Source organism: Cephus cinctus, unplaced genomic scaffold (genome assembly GCF_000341935.2).
Source record: "Cephus cinctus unplaced genomic scaffold, Ccin1 Ccin1_scaffold0068, whole genome shotgun sequence".
NCBI classification, from domain to species: Eukaryota; Metazoa; Arthropoda; class Insecta; order Hymenoptera; family Cephidae; genus Cephus; species Cephus cinctus.
In genome coordinates this window covers 89,317-110,700 of record NW_014332811.1, presented here as the reverse complement: position 1 = coordinate 110,700, position 21,384 = coordinate 89,317, and the positions used below count along the sequence as shown (strand labels likewise).

Sequence of the window (21,384 nt, the reverse complement as noted above, 5' to 3'; positions counted from 1 at the left end):
TAACTGTGAAATTGTTGGATAGCATGGTACCGACGGATGATAATAATTTCGACGGTCTTTGATAAAAACTTAAATAATAATACGTACATAAATATTATACACATATATATTTACTATGCTCATACATTTCACATCGCTCTGTGAGCGACGTTCACCTCGTGCAACGCGCTTACTTAAACTTATTTATTTCTTTATCCTATTTATTTTCATTGCGACAAATGAATATAATTTCTATTAGCGCTATTTTCTATGTTCATCTAGAAAAGTTCTGTTCTTTTGTCTTAATATATTTTCGAAACCCTGAAATCTTCGGGGCTTCGTCTTTTGCACTTGGACAAATTAATTTTTGTGCTACCGGAATGAGACAGAAAAAAGCTGGAATTAAAATAATAGTAGAAATTGATTGCAATGAGTGATAAATGAATTACGAAAAGTACAGAAGAAAATTGATAGTCGTCGTGAATACGATCAACCGTAGGAATGATGACTGACGCAACATCTGTATAAAACAAAAAAAAACGACATTCACGGGTCTGCACCTTCGCTACTTTTTCTCATCCTCGTTTCTTCTATCTTTTATGTTTTCTGTTTTTTTTTAGATGTAATCACGACGAATCGTTAAAGCTAGCAAGCCCTACGCCCACTAGCTTTTTCAATTGTACTGTTCTGGCAATACGTAAGAAATATCGTCCCAAGGATGACGGTACAGTCCTTGCTTCAGCCTCTTCTGATCCATAAAGTGACCTAAAGAATTAAGACAATGCATACATAAATGGTCTATTTCTATAAAAGATTTTAAGTGTCTCTTGAACAATATGGGAATATGGAAAGTGATACCCACCAATGAAACCTATACTTCTGCCAAGCACAAAGAGACTGTTAATTGCACCGATCTCAATGTATTCCTGAGCTTCTTCCCTGGTGAAGCTACCACTGTTCCTCAGCATGTCAACAAAGGCACAGGCAATCATACCGTCCACGTTTAGAATTAGATTCGGCTTCTTGCTGGTAGTAATTTTTTCTACCTCCAGTGCATAGAGAGTCAACGGTTTCATTGGGAAATTCTCGAGAACAAACTCCTTTATTAATTTAACCCTCATGTCGGGATTGTTAATAGATTTGACACGGTGTCCTATTCCCATAATAAGTTTGCCCTTCTTTCTAGTCTCGTTCACGAATTCCTGAGGATGCAAACCGGCATCGTACGCCTCGGAAAACATGCGAGCAGCTCCGTCAAGTGCTCCTCCAAAACGATCACCCTGAATTGCAAAAGTAAAAATTACCCTAATTAGTAAATCATGACGGTATCTTGACGTCAAAACAATAAAAAATGAATTGGCTACTTACAATCGTCAGTAATCCTGATACCAAGGAGCTAACCAAGTCTTTACCAGCTCTGGCACATACAATAGTGTTGTGCGCACCAGATACAGCTGGTCCATGATCAGCAGTCAACATCAGTGACATCTCCAAGAATTTGCAATAAGTGGGAGCAAGACAACGCTGGAACCAGAGTAGAGATACGACGCCACCAATACCCACGTTCTGCTTGAGAACTTCTGTTACTGGCATGCCGGCATAGAGGAGTTCCTGACCACGCTCATCGCAGATGGAGGTCATGAACGATGCAGGCTTTCGAATTAGTCCCAGTTCCTAAATGATTTTCCAGGATTCGTTGAGCAGTTCAAATGGAATGAGATACTAGATAAGACTAAATATCTTTAACTTACCCTAGCCCAACTATAATCCATTGGTACTGTTGGTGGTGGTACTTCTGGTTCTGGAACAATGCTACCATTTCTAACCAACTGTTGATAAACAGATTGGATCAGATCGCCTAGAGTATCGAAATTATCAGGAACGTAGGCACCAGCTGCTTTCAGGGAAGCATTTTTAGAAGACGCTGTCTCCAGATTACTATGTGCAATTGAACCAGCATGGCCGAATTGAACTTCAGAAGTGAACATACTAGCGCAGGTGCCAATACACCAGGCTACTAATGGTTTCGTAATCTTTTTAGTTTTTAGGGCTTCGCAAACTTCATACTCTTCAACACCACCAACTTCACCCAATAGGATGATTAATTTGGCCTCAGGGTTATTCTGATACCGCATTATGTGGTCCATGAAAGTTGTTCCTGGATAACGATCTCCGCCAATAGCAACACCTTCCAGGACGCCATTCGACGCCTTTGAGATAATGTTGTTAAGCTCATTAGACATTCCGCCGGATCGAGACACATAAGCCACACTGCAGAAGGTAATTTGATAAATTTTAGTTGTCTTCTTTTTCAATATCCTTATACTGCTAATATTTTTATTATACAAGAATATCAATAAGAAAATAAGTATTTTATACCTGCCGGGCCTGTACAGTTTGCTGTGAAGAATGTTATCCATCATTCCACCGGTGTTTCCAATTTTGAAACAACCTGGTTTAACACCACCGACAGTAGCTGGTCCAATGATCGTGACTTTCTTTTCATCTGCCATTAGTATCAGCTTTCTGGTCATATTTTCAGGTATACCTTCAGCAATTATGGCAATAGTTCTAATTTGGGGGAACTGCAGGGTCTCCACAGTGCTGTCGTATGCGGAACGCAACGATGCGAATGTCACCATAACATCGGCATCGGGGTGCTTTACCATGGCGTCTTTCATTTGCTTGTACACCGGAATAAGAACCTGTTAAAATTTTACAAATAATTTTTTAAACATTTTTTGCTTGCCCGATTTTAATATAGGTATATCGTTAGAAATTATTGTCTCTTTTCACCTCCTTGTGGCCCCAGTAGAATTTTTGTTTATGATCTCCTGTGAATGGATATACAATAGCAGCAACAGAAGGTTCATTTCTTCTGCATACAAAGTCAAAATCTAACATGCTTTGGACTGCTCTTGTCTGCATTCCCCATATTATAGCTCGAGTCTTGTTGCTAAATAGTTCTTTGTGACTCGATGAATCCACTTGATCGGGTTTCACTGCTTTAGGACCTTCTCTAGGTGTCTGGGGTGCAGTTTTAGCTGATGTATTAGGGCCGACATCCTGGCCAGAGGGGAGTAGGAAATTTGCAGTGGAGAATTCTTGAGCTTCCGGGTCAGGAATAGGTTTCTTTCCAAGAGCCATACCACAAATTGCTGTCATGTGTGTTTCCGGTCCGAATACGTATACTGGAATTCCTAGACGTTTGCCAACCTCACGAATAATTCTGTACATAAAAGTAAATAAATATTACCATCAATCAAATATTTGTTTCTAGTAAAAATGATTAATGCTGCTTTACCTGAGACCTTCTTGATAATTAGGTCCAGCTCTCCTAACGAAGATCTTAATGTCGTGCTCTACAAGTTTTGGCTGGAACTCTTGGAGAGCTTTAACGATACCTTTGAAGGTGGCAGCGACGTTAGTGAAATTTGCAATTCCACCACCGACTATCAGAACTTTGCCTTCAGGATGTTTCTCTTTAGTCATAAGACTGAGGATAGTCTTGGCGTACTCATAGGTTTGCTGTTCACTCGGTGCCCCAGAATACTCTCCATAATTTGCCAATTCACTGGCACCACCAAGGTCGCAAATAGTATCTGAATAAATAACAGAAGCACCGCCACCAGCGACCATCGTCCAAATTCTTCCCTTGGGATTCAGAATAGTTAATTTAAGACTCGCTCCTGATTTAGCATCTAGGTCAGCGATGTAAGCCTCTTCTGGATAGGCATCCCTTCCAAAAGGTGGTGGATAATCAATTTCACCCCAATCTGGTTTACAAATAAAGTCTGCGGTAGTGTCCAGCTTAGCAGCCAGATCAAGAATATAAATGGCTTCATCGGTCACTACCAAGGGATTGATCTCCAGGTACGTAAAGTACAAATCCACATAAAGCTTATACAAAGATTCAATAAATTTAGCGATGACTCTGTAAAATAAAAAGAATGCATAAAAACTACATGATGATCATTCTCTACAGACATTTCTTGGGGACGTACGGTTTCTTATTCTTGGCGACATTCACCAGGAGATTCTTGGTCAAAACATCCTGAGTGGGAGGTGCAGATCCTACTGGAACCTCAAGCTTCAGAGCTTTCGCATCAACATCACCAATATCAACACCACCCTGATGATGGAAGAGAATAGTATCTGCTTTTCTATGTGAGTAGATGCAAACATATGCTTCCTCCTCCTGAAAAATATCATCAGATAATTGTTAGCATCGTCCTTTTAAAATTAAAGCTTTATGTGATACACTAAAACAAAATATTATGAAACTTACAGGCTTATGTGGCACGAAAGGCTCTATTATAAAGGTCTTTAGTTTTCCTGTGGCTTTTCCAATAACCTGATCTTTATTGATTCTATCAGCAATCCATTTTTGCACAGTGGGTAGATCAGCATTAACTTTAATCAGACCCAGTTTTCCACGACGTTTAATAAGTTGATCAGGCTTCACCACAAGCTTTTCCGTTTTCAACCATGGATTGTCAGCGACCACAGTCGCCCAATTGGTCTTCTCATCAATAGGAACAAACCGACACTTGGCTGCATTAGTTCCATTTTCTAATTTACGATTGATGAGATCCTTGCCAGTCGCTTCGCGGATAGCTTTGGCCGACATTCTTCAACAGTTTCTGAAATAGACATTATATCATTAATGTATAAATTATTTCTAAATGATATAAGTTGTTATATTCTATCAAATAACATTTAGATAATGTTATCTTTACGGGAATGAAGTTAACTACGTTAACGATGTCCCTGCCAGTAGGTTATCATCTTTAAAATATAACAAGAGAAAAGATAAAACGTTATTTTCTTCGAATACATATACCGATATTGTCAACAGTGATAGTGAATCAATATATTCTATTGAAGTATCAACATCCAGTTGAAACAACAGATGTTTTTGCTTGTAAATAAAAATTTTTTAATTTATATAAATTCAAGAATAGTTCTCAACGATTACGCTACAATCGTTCACTGTTACCGACAATGTAATGCATAGTGGAACCAGTATTTGAAGCTTTGTTTTTTTTCCACTTTTAGATACCAATACGTCACGAGCAAAAGTTGATCGACCACATTCCATTGACTGTGACGAAGGAATACAGAGGTTCAAAACTTTCTTTTCACCGTGAAAAGCAGAAATTCACGGGATAAATATTCATACAAAATTTCCTAAGTTACCTCAAAAGATGTTCGTTCCCCTCTACTTTTGCCAAGAATCAAAATATTAATTCTTCAGATACCTTAGCAGAATTTTCGAAGCAAATATTAAACTACTGGTATCGAAAGTATCCCGAGCGACAGGTAAAAGTTTAATGTAAACTCTAGTCGCGTGCCAGAGCATTGCATATCACTTTCACCAAGAAACTTTCATACTGACTGCGTTTCCTTCGTGTAGGATTTACTAAGGATTGACCAATCACGTGTAACGTTAGATAAGAATACGCGAATATTCTTTTCAAACGTTTCACACGATTGGTTGATTCTGTTTAAATCCTGTACACTGAAAACGTCATCAATATTGGCGATAATCGTTATCGCAGCTGCTAAACGATAAATTCATCGCGGGTAATTTGACTTTCTATAAAACCCATATTTCTCCATCTCGCTCTGTCCTCCACAATTCCTAAATATCTCGTCGTTTTCTTAACGCCAGTAAAAAATCAATTAAACTTTATACTGTACAAAGTCGAACTCAAATACCTGAATTGAATTTTTATCCTGCGCGAAAGCAATCACCTGATGCGAAAAACTAGTTTTTCAAGGTCGACTGGCATATGTCCATCTCTTTAACAGGCAGGAAGAAAAGTGAACAATTCGAAGTTCTCTAAGAATAACAATAGTTCAATTTTCTCCTCGATAAATAGAATAGAATTGTGTAACAAACAGGGTAGCAAATGCATTACTTATTATATTCAACGTTGCCCTCGTTCAAATCGTACGAAGATTCCCAAGATGCATTGCGCGTTACGTTTTAAAATATACATTAAATTCAAACTATCGTAATATTATTATCGAGACAGTTTATCGAACCAACATCCCGAAATGAGTTTGACATTTTAAATTTATTAACTTGCATAATGTATATATCCTTCAAGACTTGAGTATACAAACTAAACAGTGACTTAACAGATTCAATAATCGAGATATAACTTAGAGAGGTACGACCATTAAAACAAATTTAACTAACCGATCCGAATAGTCGTTATATTCTTGACAGGTACAATAATCCTTATGCGTACAGAGTTTTTGAAAGATCGATCGTCTCGCTTCCTGAGCTATATGCATTGAAAATAACCTAAACATGGCACAATACAAAACAGAATATACTTGTGTTAAATTGACGTCATAGATTTTGACTTCTCAACGGTAAAAAATTCATGGAATTTTTATACGACAGTTACTTTAAATTATCTAATCTTCGGCTTGTTTCAATGACGATATGTTACATGGCAAATATTTTTAAGAGTGACATTATACTATTTCTTCGCCAGAGGAATAAACCTACCGTATAGAGGAAACATTCGTACTTGCTTGAACTCGAGTGTATCTAATTACTGTAAAAATTAATTGAATGAACTCACAATCTTAATTGAACCATACAAACTGATATTGTTTTGCTAGAACACGGTAATAATATGTTGGTACGATTTTTCAATATTGCAATAATTTCAATGCTCACTCTAAGATATAAGAACGCACCCTTTAATAAATATGTATAGCTGCCTTAGCGTGTAACACAGATGCAGTGTGACTAGCTGTAGATGACCGTCGAGTAACCTCAGTGGAGGAAGTAAGACGGGAAGTCTTTTCTCCTCGATCGTCCGCGACTGACTGGACTTTCGATGTGACACCAGGCGGCATATGTAACATGGAACACGCGGCAAGATACGTACCGGACGGTATCGTATGATTACGGCATGCTGGTACATCCTTTTTTCTCTTCCTCTTATTATTTATTCGAATATTACCTGCGCGCAATTAGTTATATTTCGAATGTATCCTTCGAGTCGTTTAAAATTTTGTTCCCCTCTGCATTTTATATTTCGCATAATATTTTTTATTAATCAAATTTTTTTCTCTAATTCTCGATTTTTAACGTTTTGACGATATTTGCTGGCGCGACACGGATACAGGACTTTCCAAATAAAATTAATGGTTGACCTTTTTTTTTGGCGGAGCAGAAATGTATTTGTACCTGGGAATTATTTAAAAGAAAACAAATTTCATTTGTTTTTTATAAATAAATATTTTCTTCCTTTTACTTCATTTGAATTATCATCGATTATTAATTCAGAGCTGTAGCGTAACTGATTAAAAAAGAAAGAACACTGGTCGAGGACGTTACATCAGAACCCACGTGGTGATAAGGTACGCAACACGCCAATGGCCTATCGTGCTACTCAATGAATAATCGTATGATTGCAGGATTGCGCGATTCCACAAGTAAAAACAGACCGATCATCTTCCTATATTCGCAGAGAAGATTTTGAAAGGTGATATTTTATCTGCATCTTCCATCTTTTACTACATACATTTTTATTTTTAATATCAAATGCGCATGCGGCGTTGATAAGCAAAAATATTAAAATGTACATAATACATACTATACACCAGGTTGTTCAGCCCAAAAGTACCACTTGAAGTTAGTATACCCATTTAATTCTGTGATAAAACCACATACAGCTGGTACGTTTGAGCTGTAAAATCGATTGCAAGAAAAATAATTGCTGCACTCAGTAAATTTGGGTAAATAAAATCGATTAGTTCATTCTTACTACCAATTATTGATAGTCACATAGTGACCAATAAGCTACATGGATAATATAGCCATTGAATCTGTGAAATACCAGCTTCGGCCTACCAGTTGAACTATGCAACTGATTCGCTTCTACACGGGTCACGAAGCTTCGTATGATATTAACACATAAGTGACCAAGCCGTGACTGTGTCGTGATAGTCGCAATTCAAGAGCATGTGAATTTTTCAAAAAGCCACGCGTGGTTCGATGTCGTTTAACGTCCTCAAGCACAGAAAAAAAAACAAGCAACTATTATGTCACACAGATAGAAGATTCCAATTTAATTTTAGGAATAATAATTTAATTACACAATGACAAATAAGACTCCAAGTACAAGGGATGATTTTGATTGACAGGATCAATAATTTTCTTCCGGACATTTAAAATGGACGCAATTTAGATTAAAAAAAAAAAACAACTTGCCTACCGTTAATATACCTACTATTTCCTTGGCTCTTATGTCGTTTGTATTTCACTTTTCAAAATGGAACGACTAATATGGAATAGATAGTAGATGATTATAAATTTTTTTCAAGGTCCTTTCACTGGATACTGATAGAAGTATCGCGTAAGTGACTTGTCCTCCTTCTGGTACAATATCTGCACTCGAACGCGCGTACGAGAGTCATTAAAATTTATAATTTTTCTCGTCACTCTTGAACACGTGACGATACTACCGCGTGGTTACGTAAAAGCTGGACAAGAGACTTAAGTGTCCATTCAATTACTTGAAGCTAGTGAAAAATTGGAGAGTTTCTTTTTAATAATTTTATAATTCCTTTATTATAGATTGCATGGAATCGTGTATCTCCGAAGATGTAACCCTCACATTGTCAGAATTAAGATCTGCACCTTTATTCGGAGGCTCGTTGAATTATCTTCTCTTTGTTTTTTTTAAAGGAAGGCATAATCGATCGGCCAATTGTTTGAAGAGTGGGGGATATCTGTGGCCTTGACCCTAATGAAATTCAATGCTGTCTTAAAGGTTACCAAGTGCCAGTGGTTACAAGTTTCATTAAAGTTTTCTCAATTTTGCTTCCTCATACAGGAAGCTATGTGATGGTGGAAAATTTTCCTGTCGAGATTTTTATGTCACCATGTTCAGAATGTGCCAAAACGTCGAGAAAACACGTTTGGAGAAAATGTCCGGATGTGTGTGTGTGTAATGACCTCCCAAAATTCAAACATGTATAACTCGAGAACGGTTTTAGCTACAGCCCTCCAATTTTGCAGGCATGTGCAGCTCTATAATCCCTTCATTGACTATTTATATATTTTCGTCAAGATTCAAGCTGCGGCTCGGATTTTATGTCGTTTTAAAATTCCCAAAAAAAAGGACGTTATCACTCTAGCGATCGCAAATTTTGTGATAATCGTCTAAATAGTTCTTGGCAAAGAGATTTGTATCCAAGGTTGGTTGGTATTGCATTTGGGCCGAATCCATCAAGAAGTTTAGATTTTATATTTTGAATTTTTCGAAAAATTAAATTTATCAATATAACTCCCGTCAACTTTGACCGATTGAGCTCCAATTTTGCAAACGTATAGAGTATCATTTAGCTGTGATATGTCTCAAATTTGGCTGAGATCGGCAAAACGGATCTGATTATACATATATTCAAGTTTTTGAATTTCAGCCGATTCAAAAATATTAGGCCCGAAGAGATCATCCAAGAGATTTCTTCTTACATGCGTTCTCTACAGTATGAAGGACCCCAAGTTGTGAGAGGCATGGGGACTCACGTTAAACAAGCTGCAAGTTGAAACTTGCAATTTGCTTCCTCTGAATCGTAATTAGTGTACATACGAAGTTCCTATATATATGTATGAGGAAGCCAAAGATTTAAAAAGAAAAATGAAAATGCTTCCTCATATAGGGACTTCGTATACTACATACGATTCGAAGGAAGCAAATTGCAAGTTTCAACTTGCAGCTTGTTTTTCTATTCTTTGCGTATTAGACTTTTATACTCTCTTTCGGCTTATACCACTGGAACTATTCCTAGCTGTGTCAGCATGTCACTATTACGTAAATCATTAGCATTTCTCCGATGTCACCGCGAAATAGCATGAAAACCATCCGTAAATAGCTCAACTTAGGGTTAAGCAAATTCTACGATAAACTTTTGTGAGCGTGCAAATTCCTTTTAAACTTCTCAATGCGCAGTATTTGTACGTAGAAGTGGATTGTTAATTGTACATACGTACATATATAGCTACATGATGTATGCATCAAAATTATATTTGATTATTTCTGAAGAAATTAAGTATATACATGTATATGTGAAATCTGCATGCATAATGTGTAGAGATATCAACTAGGCCAAATGATCATGCTGGCAATAGTCACATAAAGTGGTCTTCTTTTCCACTTGTTTGATAAGTTCATTCATCCATACTCGTACGAACTTTGTTCTGCATTGTTTCAATTGAGTTATTTTGATGGTATTCAAGTTATTTAAAGAATTCTAATCATTGGAGTTGAAGGACAACTGATTGTTCTAATAGTAATTCTATTTTGTCTTTGTAGAATTGATTTAAATTAGTGATTTTAATTTAGTAAATTGAATCAAAGAAACACTTTGAAACTGTTAAATGTTTTATATTTAAGAAGTAACTTTTAGTAACGTAACGCAAAATATAATAGAGTAAGTAACTGAAATAATACAGTACCTACTATTAATGAAAATTGGTCTGAAGGGGTCTATTATTAATTGTAATAGCAAATATGATCCTGTATAGAAGCTGCCTATCATTACTAGGTTACACATTGTGTCATGAAAAGTGTCAACAATTTTAATGATCTTGAATTAATGATATGATTCTTATTAAGATATTGTCTTTATTGTTGAATTACGTCATCATTTAGATAACAATTCTTGAAAACATGATAATGGATCGATTTGACTGTGTAAGATGGGATGAACTTTAGTGTGTACCAACAAAACTGTATAATTTACAGACGCTTGTCAATATTAAATTCAAAATGATCATGAAAGAAAGAAAGGTTAAGGTGCCACATTAAACTATTTAACAATACAGGCTTTGTCTAAGACTATCCTAAAGTGTGATACTAAAGTAAAATCCAATAACACGAGTATAGGCTAATTAGATAGCATACAAGAAAAAAAGGTAAACGTATATTGTATACTTCACACATACCCTATTAAATTACATTGTTGTGTCTCAGATAAATTATATTATGATAAGTAAATGTAATTTGTACCATTATGAACTTAGGGAAAAGCAATTTATGATAGTGTCAATCACAAACAAAAATAGTAAGACTGCGAAGAGAAGGAGCTTTCGGTATCAAAAGTGGATATAAATTATTGTTTTCTGGTATCTCCATTACACTTGTTAATGTAAATTTGTATTTATCTATATTCCGTGTGCAATCAGATAAATTGTTTACTCCGGTTCCACTTGGCTTGCCGGTACATCAGATATCACGTATCAGTATTTTGATAACTGGAGTTCACAAGGAGCTTGCTCCGTATCGTCGACAGTATTGACGCTCCTATTTATTAGTTGATTAATACTCATCTCTGCCACTTACGATAAATTCCTTGTAACTGTAGAAATAAGGCGGAAATACGTTTTAATGGAGATTTTCGCGAAAATCCGTGTATGATAAAAAGCGACACGTCCTCCTCGTTGTCATTCGCGTAAAACACTAAGTGGTATCATGGCTAGGTCTGCCAACAGTAGATAATCAAAATTGCTAGAAATACCCTAAAATTTTTGAAAAATTTCAAAATCAACGGGTTCAATCAATTAATGAAGTTTCGTCGACTCTATACATTTCGATTAATACTTTATAATTCGATGTATTTGGATATTCTCCATTGATTTTTTGGGTAAACTGCAGTATACGACTCTGAACTGAAGTTGGCTGCTAGTGGCTTAGATTTTTAACGTAGCGCCATCTATCAAATGTAATGCGAATTGCATAGAATAGTGGCGCCTCCTGATCGGAAAAAAGCGCAACTATCTTTAAAAATTTGAAATGAATATATTTTTACTGTTATCATATATATTATCTTGTTATAAAAATATATTCTCACAAAATATTATCTAGTAATCGCAATATTCCATGTTTGGAGATTTTTTTCGTTTAATTTTCGTGCTACGCCACATAGGTTTGCACCTATTATGTATACAAATGTTTTGATATGAAGATATTATTACATATTTTTATATTAAATATGTGTATATTTAATTTTTAAATAATATTGTTTAAAAACATAAGTGTGTATAAGTGCAAGCTCGTGATTGTACATTGAGCATTAAATTTGATCTACTGCTTCGAGATTTTTTTGCTACAATGTATCGTCTGCTTTCGTAAAACATCTAGAAGCATGATTTTCGTTAGTAGCTCGCAAAGCGTGTAACACAAGTGTGCTATTATTTCTTTTGCTTAAATTGGATTGTGTGTGATCGATTGCAATGGTGATACGGTTCGTAGATTTGTTCAAACTAGGTGAGAAACCTTCTATTGAGGTAATCACCTTTGCACAAAGATTGTAGATCACATATGCAAATGCACATAAATAAATATGAAATCATTTTCTTAAATAACTATGTGTTATTTGTTGTAGACCTTACCTTAATTTTTAGGGTAGCTTCTCATTTGTTTTTATTAATAATTTAGATAAGAAGAACATACAAATGTACTTAAAGGAAAATCGTGCATATGGTTTATCTGTCAATTATGCGGTAGAGAAAATGACTTAACTACTGAAATACAAGTTCCAAAGAAAGTTTAGAAAGTACATGATGCTGGTCGATAGTCACGGCATTGAGTTAGGAGGATAAAGATCTGTGGTTTGAGACTATTCGACGGAAGTTTTTTTTCTCCTTCTGGACGTAGCCCAGTGGATAGGGTAGCGGATTCACGACCGAAAGGTTGAAGGTTCGCGCCCAGCTTCCAGCGGCATTCACCAATGAGTTTTCATATGAAAACTTAAGTGAGTATTTATACGGATTTCGTCCAACACTGTTCGGATTTGGTGTATAAACTTTGTAGGTCCCCTCATGCTAAGTGGAATAAGGTCCGTCTCGCAAGGTACATCGCCATCATCTATTGTCGAACTTCCAACCTTGATTATTAGGACCAGTTACTGGCACATGTTCCCCATTGGTGATATAGCCATAAGGAGGAAGACCAATGAGTTTTCATATGAAAACTTAAGTGAGTATTTATACGGATTTCGTCCAACACTGTTCGGATTTGGTGTATAAACTTTGTAGGTCCCCTCATGCTAAGTGGAATAAGGTCCGTCTCGCAAGGTACATCGCCATCATCTATTGTCGAACTTCCAACCTTGATTATTAGGACCAGTTACTGGCACATGTTCCCCATTGGTGATATAGCCATAAGGAGGAAGGAACCCATGAAGGCATACAATGTTGCAAGCAAACTGAAAACATTCCCGCAGCTTCTGATAGCCGTTTTTAGTTCTTTCTTCTAGTTTGAGAGCGTCAGTTCGTTCTGCGTCTTCAAATATAGAGTGAATGAATATAAGCGTTTCAAGTATGGAACACGAAAATAAGGAAAAGGAAAAGGAAATTTTTTTCCATATGGTGGCGTCACAGCTTACCTAACAAACCCTCTTGTTCAGAACAGTGTTCGCGGCCAGACAAATCACTCTTTGGAAGTTTGACTCGAAACAAAAAAAAAACAAATATTTTTCAGTTCTGTATAAGAATAGCTAAAGAAATACGTAGTGAAATAAAAAAAATGATGTGTTTTGTAAGAATGGCGCACGTTCAAAGTCAAAGTTCTGTTTTAGAACAAAAAAATGACGATAAAATTGTTTATGAAAAAAATTTACTATGTACTTTAAAATCTATACGTACTTCTGTAGCTATTCTTATAAAAAATTGAAAATTATTTGGATTTTTGTTTCAGATCAAACCTCCAAAGAGTAATTTGTCCAGCCGCAGAACATTGTTCCGAACAAGAGGTTTTGTTGGATAAGCTGTGAAGTCACCATTTTGAAAAAAATAAGCCAACACATTTTTTTATACTCTAAAAATCACATACACTGAGCGTTCGTTATTAATGATGTCCAGCTTGTGAACGCAGTGCGGTAAGGTAAGAGAGGACACTGGGCGGCGCTTGCTCACGTACATACATACCTTGGCCTGTGCGCGTAACACAAAGAGCACACCTTACGAGCCTATCGAGAATGGAGCAAAGGAATAATAAATTACTCTGTATGCAAAAAATAGTCGCGAAAATGATGCAATTTCTTGAGTTTTGGTCATATATTAAAATAGCTCTTACATTTTTAAGAATTTTAACTTTGCGGAATGCATTGTACTGTCTTCGACGACATCATCAAGGAGATATCGGTAAAGTCACCCTGTGTATATTCTGTCTCACTGAAAAGAACGCATTTCAAGCGTTTACAGAACTTCTATGCGGGTTTCAGCATATCTCACGTATCCATTGTGCCTACTAGCCATTAGATAAAGTCCCACAATACTGACTCTCCTTACTAGTATCTCCTAAATAACGATACACATTCATATTTCAATATTTAAAAGTACAGGGCTGTTCAGTTCAAACATGACAATGAGATGAGAGAGGTATAAGCAATTGATTTGATTCGATACTCTTCCTAGAGGGTAATTATCAAAACTTTAAAAGCGTTTTTGGTGATATCATTGGAATAGCTTGATATAAAAATGTATCAAGCAAAACTTGATCTGCTCAAATAGTAGTCCCACCTGTAACCATTTTGAAGCTTGTTTTGCTGTTTAACATGTATGTATGTTCCATGTCCCTAAAAATGTTACTGAATCGATTTTAATATTTCAAAACATTACAGATTTTTAGCTATTTAAAGTTACAGTAAAATCTCCTTATTCACGGTTTCATTATTCGTGGATTTTGCGTATTACGCAATGCAACCGTTTTCCATATTCACTTTTTTCAGTTTTACTAAACTCATCTGTAGTACGTTCCGAAAATACAAAATATAAATGTTTAACATATAGATAGAAATATAAAGATTCGGTGGCAGACGTGCTTGGGGCTGGATTAACGTCCGCGAGTCTCAGGTTCGAAACTCATATAAACAGAAATTCTGCACACAAGTCACTGATTTATAATAATCATGTATTATCATAAATTAAAATATATAATAGATTATGTAAGTATATCTATTAATAACTTCGTTATAGTAACTATTTTCCATAGCAATTCATATATATATATTTTTTGCGGAACCTAATGTCCGTGAATCCGCAGATTTTACTGTATAACAATTATCATCGATGTCTCTCCATTTTCTTTTTCCATTGATGCAGGTACAGAAAAACTAAAAATCTAATTATTTCCTATTAACTCTTCTCTGATGATTACCATTTCGAGTGCAGTGACTGATGGATATGGAAACACTGTTAGAATTAGATTTGTATATGATGGTAGAGTCATTGCATGACACCTATCGAATCTAAGTGATAGGTTTTTACTATATAGTCCTGCATATACTGTATAAGATACATATACATTATTTATACACTAGACGCGGGCCCATCTGCAGGGCAGCGCAACCGCATCTTGCTTTACCAAAATACTCGCGATTCTCGAGATCTCAAAAATGATTATCTGGAATTATTGCTTATTGACTTGTTACTAGACTCTACTTTCCAACTTAGCGATTGCATCGTGAACATTTTCTATTACGGTATAGATATAGGGACGTTCCATGGGATTGACCTTTAGCATTGACAGAATTAAATTCTGCATATCCTACAATATAAAAGAGAATAAAAACAACTGTTCTTAATACTATGAATTATATATTCTATTTAAAGTTGCTCTTGATTTACCTCGTTATACGGTGCGTTTTCGGGAAACGTTATATTAGCACTCATTACTGCTAGAGCAACACTATCTCCCCTCTCATAAACGGCATCAAAGGGTGACTTAAAGTAGCATAAAGCATAGAGGATACAACCTAAGGACTGAATAAGAAGCTGGGTAATTGGTACAATTTACCTTATATGTTTTTATTTCATAGTTTTTTAAAGCACGTACCCAGATATCTGTTCTTTCGTCTACCATACAGTAACTTTCAACATTAAATAATTCTGGTGCTCTGTATGGCATCGAACATCGCTCTGCTGCAATATCCTGAAGTGTCTGTGCAGCTTGCGCCCCACATACTTTGACTCTAGCCTGTGTTACAGATCCTGTGGGATAGATAAAATTTCATAATAATATGTAGTAGAAGTTTTGTATGATATAGTATGCTTACCAAGATCCATTATTACAGGGGTCATTGCCTCACCAAGGACAATATTGGCAATCTTCAAATCTCTATGAGCCAAGGGTTCTGGTTTTACGTCATGAAAAGCTTTGACACCTTCACAAATCTGAAGAAAAATATTCAAAATGTCTCTGGCACTCAGATAATCATTTGTTCTGGCTCTTCTCTCAAGCTCGTTCGCCAATGTGCCTTTCTGTACCAAAAGATATATTGTATAATTGCAGTTTCTATATAAGAGACTTTGCCTAATATTGAGCTTACATGATAGTACGGTAAAATTATTAAAACTTCACTAGTTGCATTCACAACCGGGTCAGCAGTTCCTCTATGAGTAGAATCTATGCATTCTATAACATTAGGGTGCTTGACAATTGAGTGATACTCTATTTCTTTGACAGCCAGTCTTTGGTCCTCAGGTCCATGACATACCATTTTTTTAATTGCATATTTTTTATGAGTTAAATTATCTTCGACTAGGGATACCGTACTAAATCCACTGCAAAATAAAATCATATGTTTAATATACTTTACACAAAGATAAGAGATAAGATTCAACAATGGAGTATGTGCCATTGATACAATGTCTAGCAAATCGTCTAGTTAGATATACAATTACAAATATATAAGCTGACAAAAAAACAAATAAATAAAAACAAATAAGAAGCTGTAGATAAATTACAGTATAACAAAATTACAATATTTATTTATGACACTTACCCGTCACCCAGATGCTCTCTCACTGTATATTTCCTTCCATTAACAACAACTGTCTCCTTGGCGCAAATACAGCCCATCTTCAGAATCAAACTAAGGCCCAGGCTGTTCATAATGAGTTTTTCATAATAACGAAAACGTAAAAGAAATTTAGTAAAATCGTTGGTGAGACTGTTTTGACTTTCACCAAGATCTCGCCATTTTGTTTCGCGTCACTACCGTCACTACTAAACTGTTTGCCATCTTTGACAATCTAACAAGGACAGAAGGCAGGTAGTTTAAACAATTCCATTTACGATTATTGCAACTTTTGTATTCTGTTTTTTAAATATACGTATAACAAAATAATGTTATATATATTAGGGGAAGGAGTCAATTAAATAGTAAACCGATTAAATATGTTAAAACGGATATCTACACATTTAGGAAGAACAAAGTTGGACAGGTTGATTGATTAAATATTTTTAATTTTATATTATAGTACAATTTGGACTGGTTTGGACGAATATCTAATTGGGACTGGTCATTTAATAAGATTCTATCTAGATGTAGAATTGTACAATTGGAATTGTTATCTTATAAAATGGGAAATACTCTAATTAATGAACAAAAAAATCTGTTTTTACTTGATCGCCTTATAGCAAGGTATTTTATTTTGGAGCATGGAATTATGATTATCAATGACAATTACCTTATTTCTAGTATTGTAGAGATCTTATGTAATTAAATAATGACACTACTTTAAGGGATTTTTGCAAGGTCACATTTAAATTTTACTATCAGAATATCCAGACTTTATTCGTACATACAATATTTCATCCATTTGACAACTTAGTTCTCTTCCTGGAAATATTAAAAATAATCATAATTTTTAATCTCTTCATTGAAATATCATTGAAATTGCAACTACTGTATACAGAGATATAATTAGAAATACAAATACATTTCTATAAAAAGTATAGATGTATAGTTCTAAATTGTGGCTTGTACAAATATGTTTTTTATTGTTAAAATGGTTCCACGATGTACAGTCACTTGCAATAATGGCGGCAACGGTAGACGCCGTGCGGTGAGGTAAGAACGGAGATTGGACGGTGCCTGCTCGCGTATCTGTACGTGCGACGCAAAAAGCGCTACGGTGCGAGCGAGACGCCAGAGCGTCCATTGTCACCATTATTGCAACTGACTGTACAGCTGCAATTCTATTGGATTTGTATGATGAAGATTCTTTGTAAATGCTTCTTCATTTTAGTGCAATTGATAAAAATTCCTAACTAAATAACCTAAAAGTGTCATACCATTAATTAATTCGATGTTTGAGAAGTAGAAGATGGGGCGTCTTGAAAATTTTCTTGTTTCGACCAGGCCTGTGCCATCGCCAGGAATTGAAGATTAGGCCTTTGAGACTCGTCTTCTGGGAAGATGAAGTCAAATACTTCTTCCCAGCCTTCTTCGTTCTGCAATAAAGTTTGTAGTAAAACTTTTTCATGAAAAATACGATCCCACCATGGAAATACCCCAACTCCACTTACCCCATCTTCGCCAATCACTCGTCTTCTTCGTTTGATTCTTCGTGGCATTTTCTCCATGACTTTCCTACGACTTTCATCATCTCCCTTTTCATTTTCAAAGTCTCTCCAAGCTTCTAAAAGTAATGCCCTGCTTTCCTTATCACCACTCGACCTGAGTGAATCGTTTCCTCTTTCAAAAACTCTTCTAGCCAGAACAACATTGTTCAATCCTTCCTCCGCTACTGGATTAGCTAGCTCAAATTTGGCATATGCTATCCAAACCTGTCATTTTATTAAACATTCAACAAACATGTCATTTATAAGTCACAAGAATGATATTAAGCTATAAAATAAGCCTACCTTAACATGCAGAGTGCGTTCTAAAAGTCTCTCAAATAATTGCCTGGCATTATCAGGCTCATCCTGTGATATCTCAAAATCGATATACGATTTCCATAAAAGTTCAGGCATATCTAGGCTGTAAAATCATGTTAATAAGGTTACATATTTTTTAGAAATTTAAAATATTGTTTACTGATTGCCTCAGGAACTTACCGTGGTTGTGTAATAGCTAATTCGTATATGGCTCGTGCACGTTCTACATCTCCTAAAAGAGTTTCTAGTTCTGCAAACTAAATAAATTAATCCTTTTTACCATACTATATACCTGTTTCAAATATAATGAATGTGGAATTGTGATTTTGCATTACCTTCATCCACGTGGTACAGTTCTCTGGACCAAATTCCAAAAATTTTTCATATAATATTCTACATCTGTCAAATTCACGCAATTGAATTTCCAAGTCTATATAACCACGAAATAGTTTATCTCTCGGACAGATTCCAAGTGCCATTCCCTTAAAGTATAATGGTATAATTAATATGAAGTTTGGACAAAAGAATGAATTTGAGTAATAATGAGCAATGCAAACCAACCAGTGTCTTTCTAGCAGCAGTAAGATTTTTCTGACGAATTTCAAAATTTGCATACAGCAGCCATATTTTTGAAAATGTAAATTGTTTATGTGGAATAAGTTCCAAACATACTTTGTACACCTGACGACATCTTTCCATATCCTCTGTTTCAAGTTCCTCATAGAGAGCGTAATTGATCCATAGATAAATATAACGTCGCCAATATTCTTTTTCCTATTAAATAGTCACAACATTATTATTAGTGTGCTATACGGATATTAAAGTTTTCATTTATCCTACCTTAGTTGGTGGAACGTTTGCTATTGCGCGTTCATAGGTTTCTCTAACGATCTCAGGATTCGCTTCAGATTCAACCAATCTTAAATAATCAAACCATGCATCGTAATTTGATGGATTTTCTTTGACTTCTTGTTCGTACTGATGTTTCCTTTTACTAACAATAACGTCTTCGATACCTGTTATCAACATTAAATTATATTACATTATTAAAATTATTCATAATCCATGATTATATTTATTAACATTACCTGATCTGTCTCCATATTTCTTCTCGTGTATAGTATATGCCTTGTAAATCTCTTGTGTTCTATCCTTTGGAATGTGATCCAAAGCATATTTATAAATTACTCTTGCTCTGTCGTGCTGAAAATATAAAATTGTAATATTACAAAGCAGCTGATATTCTCTTGGAGTAACTAGTAATGGGTACATACTTCTCTTTGACCCTCCTCGAATTTTGCAAAAGCAATAAATAATTTTTCATCAAGACTCTCATCTCCATAAAAGGTGACAGCGCGTTCGTAGACTCTGCGAGCACCATTTATAAATCCATGAGACTCTTCAAAACGTGCATATTTTATCCAATGCTTCACATCGGGATGAACCATCACAAATCTCTCATAAATATTTCTTGCCCTTTCTATTTCTTTGTATCTTAATTCGAACTTAATGTATGTTTGCCAGGCTTGTTCATCTGGTTCCCATTCCATCCATCTTTCAAAAACTTGTCTCGCACCAGCTATATTTTCAAGCATCTCTTCCATGTAAGTATATTTGTACCAGAATTGATTGGCTCTTGGTAGTAAAATTACTGCACGGTCCCACAAATTCCTGGCATGATTCACTTGGCGATTTCTCATTTCCATTTCAGTATATTTTAGCCATAGTGTTATATTTCTAGTATCTACATCCAATGCACGTTCATAGATTGATCTATTAAAAATATGAAAAATTTTAGAGTATTTCAATTTTATTATACCAATTATTTTGAATGAAACATTTCAAGTATTATCTACCTAGCTCTTTGAATTTCTTTTTGACTCTCCTCCCACTGTGCATACTTAATCCAATTATTCATTGCCATCCGATTTTTGCGTATATTATCTTCAAAACCTTTTCTCTTACGATGCTGGTAGTCTGCTAATTCATGAGGATCAGAGATTTTTTGTTTAGGAGGCTGGAAAAGAATGCATTAGACAATTTAATTTCAGCACAATTCTTATTTGTAGATTGTTTTATGTTTTAAACAAGTTGTTCTGCGCATTAATCTTACCGGTGGTAAAATCTCCAAATCCCTTTCCTTGGCTTCACGTAAAAGCTGCTCTGCTGTGATTTGAATCTCAGCAGGCGCTTTATTTTTCACCTGGTACAAGTAAAACATTATTGATATTTATTAAACAACATGATCATTCGGTAAAATTACTAGGTTCAATGATTATGTTTACACAATGTTGATACATAAAATTGAAATAAAAAGGTTCTGTGTAAACTTAATCGATGATCTACTAAGTATAAAAACTACGGTATATTTTTTACCTTTGCCACTTTGGGCATTTTCTGTGGTTTCTCCATTATTCCCACTATTACTTCTTTTTCTTGGGTTTAAAGATTGCAAAATACTTGAAAGAACCTCCTGCCCTACAACTGCCGAAAAATGAACTGGATTAGGTTATGTTATGTTAGTGAGGACTCGTACGTAAAGACGTTCTTCTCGAAAAGTTTACTCAGTAATCTGTTAGATGGCGCTACAGTTTTACGAGTTAATTATTAGGTTGTTTCAAAAGGACTTTAAACATTTATCAGTAAGTATTTTTACAAGATTATTTAAAATTTTCTTCATTATGCATAACTAAGTAAATGT

General features: G+C 35.3%; 3 protein-coding genes across 8 annotated transcripts; all 3 read right to left on the bottom strand.

Annotated features, from left to right (window-relative positions):
* Positions 1-88: 88 nt before the first annotated feature.
* LOC107269339 (ATP-citrate synthase) lies at positions 89-11,473 on the bottom strand. 4 transcript variants are annotated; one of them, XM_025086267.1, is made up of 11 exons: positions 6,700-6,825; positions 6,506-6,554; positions 4,268-4,622; positions 3,984-4,177; positions 3,284-3,913; positions 2,776-3,208; positions 2,359-2,684; positions 1,731-2,250; positions 1,348-1,653; positions 842-1,259; positions 89-744 (listed from the first exon to the last, which is right to left on the bottom strand). In XM_025086267.1, exons 3-11 carry the CDS (start codon positions 4,607-4,609, stop codon positions 653-655), a joined length of 3,261 nt encoding a protein of 1,086 aa, XP_024942035.1. In that variant the 5' UTR covers positions 4,610-4,622; positions 6,506-6,554; positions 6,700-6,825; the 3' UTR covers positions 89-652. The 4 variants fall into 4 exon arrangements, with proteins under 4 accessions (XP_024942035.1, XP_015598568.1, XP_015598559.1 ...); XM_015743082.2 differs by lacking the exons at positions 6,506-6,554; positions 6,700-6,825 and adding an exon at positions 11,358-11,473; XM_015743073.2 differs by lacking the exon at positions 6,506-6,554 and having other exon boundaries at positions 6,700-6,836.
* A 2,579-nt stretch (positions 11,474-14,052) lies between these two features.
* LOC107269261 (serine/threonine-protein kinase 16) lies at positions 14,053-17,034 on the bottom strand. Of its 3 annotated transcripts, XR_003060090.1 has the most exons (7): positions 16,801-17,033; positions 16,345-16,579; positions 16,072-16,276; positions 15,852-16,006; positions 15,644-15,778; positions 14,537-15,563; positions 14,053-14,314 (listed from the first exon to the last, which is right to left on the bottom strand). XR_003060090.1 is itself a non-coding variant. In XM_015742922.2 (6 exons), the coding sequence occupies exons 1-6, from the start codon at positions 16,908-16,910 to the stop codon at positions 15,447-15,449; spliced, it is 957 nt and encodes a 318-aa protein (XP_015598408.1). In that variant the 5' UTR covers positions 16,911-17,033; the 3' UTR covers positions 14,053-15,446. The 3 variants fall into 3 exon arrangements, 1 of the variants encoding a protein (XP_015598408.1); XR_003060091.1 differs by having other exon boundaries at positions 14,053-15,563; positions 15,644-15,771; positions 16,801-17,034; XM_015742922.2 differs by having other exon boundaries at positions 14,053-15,563.
* A 382-nt stretch (positions 17,035-17,416) lies between these two features.
* Positions 17,417-21,245, bottom strand: LOC107269223 (protein crooked neck). The gene is made up of 13 exons (XM_015742838.2): positions 21,060-21,245; positions 20,797-20,886; positions 20,540-20,700; positions 19,958-20,456; positions 19,772-19,886; positions 19,524-19,699; positions 19,245-19,457; positions 19,019-19,165; positions 18,864-18,940; positions 18,669-18,786; positions 18,330-18,590; positions 18,096-18,254; positions 17,417-17,640 (listed from the first exon to the last, which is right to left on the bottom strand). The coding sequence occupies exons 1-12, from the start codon at positions 21,093-21,095 to the stop codon at positions 18,102-18,104; spliced, it is 2,046 nt and encodes a 681-aa protein (XP_015598324.1). The 5' UTR covers positions 21,096-21,245; the 3' UTR covers positions 17,417-17,640; positions 18,096-18,101.
* Between the last annotated feature and the right edge of the window lie 139 nt (positions 21,246-21,384).

Bases quoted from the DNA above. Each gene is read 5' to 3' on its own strand.
- LOC107269339 (XM_015743082.2), bottom strand. From the start codon at position 4,609: ATGTCGGCCAAAGCTATCCGCGAAGCGACTGGCAAGGATCTCATCAAT. The intron at 1,260-1,347 runs GTAAGTAGCCAA...TTTGCAATTCAG, and splicing joins TATCAGGATTACTGACGATT to GGTGATCGTTTTGGAGGAGC. The intron at 745-841 runs GTGGGTATCACT...TTAATTCTTTAG, and splicing joins CAGAAGTATAGGTTTCATTG to GTCACTTTATGGATCAGAAG.
- LOC107269223 (XM_015742838.2), bottom strand. From the start codon at position 21,095: ATGGAGAAACCACAGAAAATGCCCAAAGTGGCAAAG. The intron at 19,887-19,957 runs GTATGTACCCAT...TTATATTTTCAG, and splicing joins TCGAGGAGGGTCAAAGAGAA to CACGACAGAGCAAGAGTAAT. The intron at 19,458-19,523 runs GTAGGATAAATG...ACTATTTAATAG, and splicing joins CAAACGTTCCACCAACTAAG to GAAAAAGAATATTGGCGACG.
- LOC107269261 (XM_015742922.2), bottom strand. From the start codon at position 16,910: ATGAACAGCCTGGGCCTTAGTTTGATTCTGAAGATGGGCTGTATTTGC. The intron at 16,580-16,800 runs GTAAGTGTCATA...TTTATTTTGCAG, and splicing joins AGAGAGCATCTGGGTGACGG to TGGATTTAGTACGGTATCCC. The intron at 15,564-15,643 runs GTAAATCAAGAG...TTTATATTGTAG, and splicing joins AAAACGCACCGTATAACGAG to GATATGCAGAATTTAATTCT.